The sequence below is a fragment of the Nannospalax galili genome, unplaced genomic scaffold (genome assembly GCF_000622305.1).
Source record: "Nannospalax galili isolate Female #2095 unplaced genomic scaffold, S.galili_v1.0 scaffold881, whole genome shotgun sequence".
Lineage (NCBI taxonomy): Eukaryota > Metazoa > Chordata > Mammalia > Rodentia > Spalacidae > Nannospalax > Nannospalax galili.
The window spans coordinates 439,287-443,791 of record NW_008344709.1 but is presented as its reverse complement, the minus strand read 5'-3'; the positions used below and the strand labels follow the sequence as shown (position 1 = coordinate 443,791).

At 37.4% G+C, this 4,505-nt stretch overlaps 1 protein-coding gene across 1 annotated transcript; it reads left to right on the top strand.

Annotated features, from left to right (window-relative positions):
• The first annotated feature begins 3,373 nt into the window (after window positions 1–3,373).
• Window positions 3,374–4,315, top strand: LOC103740361 (olfactory receptor 5AL1-like). The gene has a single exon (XM_008840941.1). The coding sequence runs from the start codon at window positions 3,374–3,376 to the stop codon at window positions 4,313–4,315; it is 942 nt and encodes a 313-aa protein (XP_008839163.1).
• The last annotated feature ends 190 nt before the right edge of the window (window positions 4,316–4,505 follow it).

Below are 4,505 nucleotides of genomic sequence, written 5' to 3'. Positions count from 1 at the left end.
TGCCATAAAACTTTGACAATGTTTTTTCATTTTTATTTTATGTGTATGAATGTTATGCCTCCATGTGTGTAAGTACATCCATGTCATACCGTAGGACAGAAGGAGGCATCGGATCCTCTGGAACTGGACTTGCAGGTGGTTGCTAGCCACCTTGTGTGTGCTAGGAACTGAACCCAGGTCCTCTGCAATAACAGCCAGTGCTCTTAACCTCTGAGCCATCTCTCCAGTCCTGACAGCTATTTATATAATATAGAAACTGCACTATGATTCAATCTTTAAATTTATGTTGTTTCAGCTCATTTTTATTTTTTAATTTATTTCTTTATTATTTGATATATGGTCTTCCTATGTAGCCCCATTTATATTGAATGTTGCTGGACGTGTTAGACTGGCATATAATCAACAATTCACTGAAAGGAGTCTCAAGATCTTGGAATATATATATATATATATGTAAGACTATGGCACTTCTCAGGATTTAATAACTTTAATATATTTCACCAAATATACTAAAAAATGAGGGCACATAGATAACCATAAAGAACTCATAACCAATATTCAGATAAACTGTCATGTGATATCCTACATTCTGAGGTAAAGTATAACCAGGTAACAAGGCAGAATGGCAGTGTATCAGTTCCTTTTTCTTGAAAATGGATAGATGTTTTACACATATGTGCAAATGAATCTCATCTCTAATATAATTCTAGTATAACATCCATGGTTGATGTGTGGTAGATATGAGATTCTCCAGTTTATACATTTGCAGACCATATTTCTGTGTCTAATAATCTCGAGAACAAGAGCCTAATGTATGCATTGAATTTATATATAGATACAGGATGTTTTATGCTCATGCTGACGTAATCTGAACCTAACTCTTCATCAACACAAGAGCCTATGCACATATTCACTATTTCACAAATTGAGGACATCATTTTATCCATGAACTCAACATAACAATCCAATAAATGTTATAGAGTATTTACACTCCATGCTATAAAAACGTGAACCGTAGCTAAAGAAAAGCTAAGTAACATTCCAAACTATTATGTTAGTAAGGAAGCGTAGAGTTAAGTTATAAACTAAGGTTGTTAAAGTATTATAGCCAAGAACTGAGAGAGATAATCAAGCAGTAATTTCCAATATTGTTAAAAATGCACAACATATGAAACATGATTTTGGAAGCTGGAAAAGGAATGTAGAGATAGAGCATTTGTTTACCAGGTAGAAGGTACTGGAATCCATTCTCAAAGTAACAAATGAATTTTAATTTAAATCATTAAGAGAGAGAATATATGAAGTATGCTTCTATACTCTGGGAAATTTTTGGAGAAACAATTATGCCTGAGGATAGGCTTGGTAGAACATTATTATTGAAAACATGATCAAACAGAGAGAACAAAACAAACAACACATTTGAAAAAAAGATCGGAGATGGGAGTTTGATACTGGCTCAAGAATAGTCCATGTACAATCCCCAAAGAGGAGGATGTTCCTAAAAAAATATTGAGTCTCCATGGAGCTAAGTATACATCATTGCTAACATCTATGTGGGATGAGTTAGCATCCTGCTTATGTATATAATGTACTCACTGTAAAAAGACCAAGAAAGCTTCCACCTAGCATATTCCAAGTGTATTGTGAAATTAACCTCTTGTGATGCTCTTGGGTCTAAACAAAGGGCAAGTGTGACAAATGAAAAGTTACTTATTTTCCATCTGTCATTTCAGTAGTTAAGGCATTTGCATTATAAAGGATGAATGGAAGATCAAAAGGACACCCCGGAATGAATTTCATGGAGCATCTTCTTAAAAATCAGAGGAACCAAAGACAGAGCTTAACATTACCCTTCAAGGATAACTATAGTAAATAACAATGATTTATCAACAAGGCCTTTTCTCATGAACAGGGTGAGTTTTAAAATGTACTCATGATGTTGTCCCTCTTATTTAAGACACTGAATTATCATTTGCATACAAAATTGCATATATGATAGATAAAAATTGCATATATGATAGATACTTGTTATTTTGAACAAAAAGATTACATTGACGCTGCACCCTGAAACAAATTCTGACATAATATGTGTTACTAACTCTTGTTAACAAATAGAACTTCGATCTCTACAACTTGTTTACATTGAATAATCGAACTGTCCTCCTATTTAGTGAACATAATCTGATTCCTCTTCCACAGGCTCGAACCACTGTATTCCTCTCTGCTTCTTTTAACACACCTGCTTCGGAGTGTGCATATGAGGGAGATTCTGCGGCACTTTCTGTCAGTGTGCTACATTTTAGGTGACCACACTGACCACATTGATAATTTGAAGAGCTAAGATGTGCCTGTCTGTCCTAATTGTGCAATCATCAGAATCAAGTGAAATTCCTAGAACGGCAAGCAGAGAATATTGAGTTGGTTGGCACTCAGATTGCACTGACTTATTTAGTAACATGCTCTCCATGGACAAATCTCAAATTCCTCCAAATTTGGGAGTGTTCTAGAACACACTGGCAGTATCTTCACCATTCCTAGACTCTAGTTCTTTTGTTTTTGTTGGAAACTGTTTGTTGTGCTTTCTCATCAGAGTCCAAACTTGGTTGAACACCGAGTTTGTATAATGTCTCTCAATATCAGGAAGAACCTGTAATAGTAAAGACAGGATGAAAATAATCACTTCTCTCTTGGTCCATTCCATTTCAGCCCTTTCTCTGGATTTTTTTGAGACAGGGACTCTCTGTAGCCACAGCAGGCCTAGGGCTCACCATATAGGCAAGTCTAGACTTGCTCTCACAGAGGTGCAGCTGGTGCTGCCTCTGGAGTGTGAGGATTAAAGACATGCACCACCATGCCTGGCTTGGATTATTTTGTTTTTTTTTCTTTAGGGACATGACAGCATGGGCCTCAGCTCTGCAGTCTGTTAGGTATATGCTTAATGATATTTTTGAGACTCTAACATGGGGAAGAGACTGTCACTTCATACCACTGAAGCATGGAAGGTGGTTTCACTGAATTCAGATAGATTATTTACAGATATCCCTAGCTTATATTTCAATTTGTGATTAAAGATATTATTAGTATATTATTAGGTAGTAGTTCTGACCTCTGTATCACAGTTTTTTTAATATTTTATTATTTTTATTTTATGTGTAAGAGTGTATTGCTTGCATGTATGTAAGTGCACCAGTGTTATGCATTGCCACGGAAGTCAGAAGAGGGCTTCGGAATTGGAGTTAAGGATGATTCATAGCCGCCTTGTGGGTGCTGGGAATCAAATGTGGGTCCTTTGCAAGAGAAGTCAGTGCTCTTAACTGCTGAGCCATCTCTCCAACTTTTTTTTTTATTTCTCTACAGATTCTCTTATAGAGGAATGGATCTGGCAAACGACTCTTTTGTAACTGAATTTATTCTCTTGGGTTTAACAAACAAGCCTGAACTTCAAACACCACTGTTCCTACTCTTTCTAGTAGTGTATGTGATAACTGCGTTAGGAAATTTGACTTTGATAATTCTAATTGTGTTGAATTCACATCTTCACACACCCATGTACTTTTTCCTCAGTCATCTGGCTTTTGTTGATTTCTGTTATACATCCTCAGTCACCCCAAACACAATCATAAATTTTCTGCGTGTCGTGAGAAGTATAACTTTCTATGGGTGTGCAACCCAGGTGTGCTGTTTCATTACATCTGTTGTGTGTGAAATGTGCCTGTTGTCAGTCATGGCATATGATCGGTATGTGGCAATCTGGAACCCTCTGCTCTATGCCACCCTCATGCCTAGGAAGCTCTGTCTCCAGATGATCACCAGCACATATGTCTATGGATTCTTTGTGGGCATTGCACAGACAGTGGAAACATTTCAGTTGTCTTTCTGTGGCTCCAATGTGGTCAACCACTTCTACTGTGATGATGTGCCCCTAGTGGCTCTGGCCTGTTCTGACACTCATGTCAAAGAGCTGATGGTGTTAGTCATCGCTGGCTTCACCACCTTTTGCTCTCTGGTGATCATGGTCATTTCCTATGTCTTCATCCTCTTTGCCATCTTGAGGATTAATTCCGCTGAAGGAAGACGGAAAGCCTTTTCTACCTGTGCATCTCACCTGACCTCCATAACAATATTTTATGGGACAATCATTTTTATGTACCTGCAGCCCAAATCTAGCCATTCCCTGAACAAAGATAAAATTGTTTCTGTGTTTTATGTGGTAGTGATTCCCATGTTAAACCCACTGATCTATAGCTTTAGAAATCAGGAAGTAAAAAATTCACTGAAGAGAATTACTGAAAAGTTGTCTTTGGCCATCAAATGATATAATTACTAATCACTGGGCAGATGCCATAGGACTTTAAATTGTGTTTAATTCAGACTGACAGTGCTGGTAACTGACAGAGCTTCATGTATATCCTTTATTTTGAACTCTCTGACTCCTTGGAAACTGGTGTGTGTGTGTGTGTGTGTGTGTGTGTGTGTGTGTGTGTGTGTGTGTGTCTGTGTGTGTG

What these genes read in the sequence shown, in the direction of transcription:
- LOC103740361 (XM_008840941.1), top strand. Translation starts at nt 3,374, where the DNA reads ATGGATCTGGCAAACGACTCTTTTGTAACTGAATTTATTCTCTTGGGT.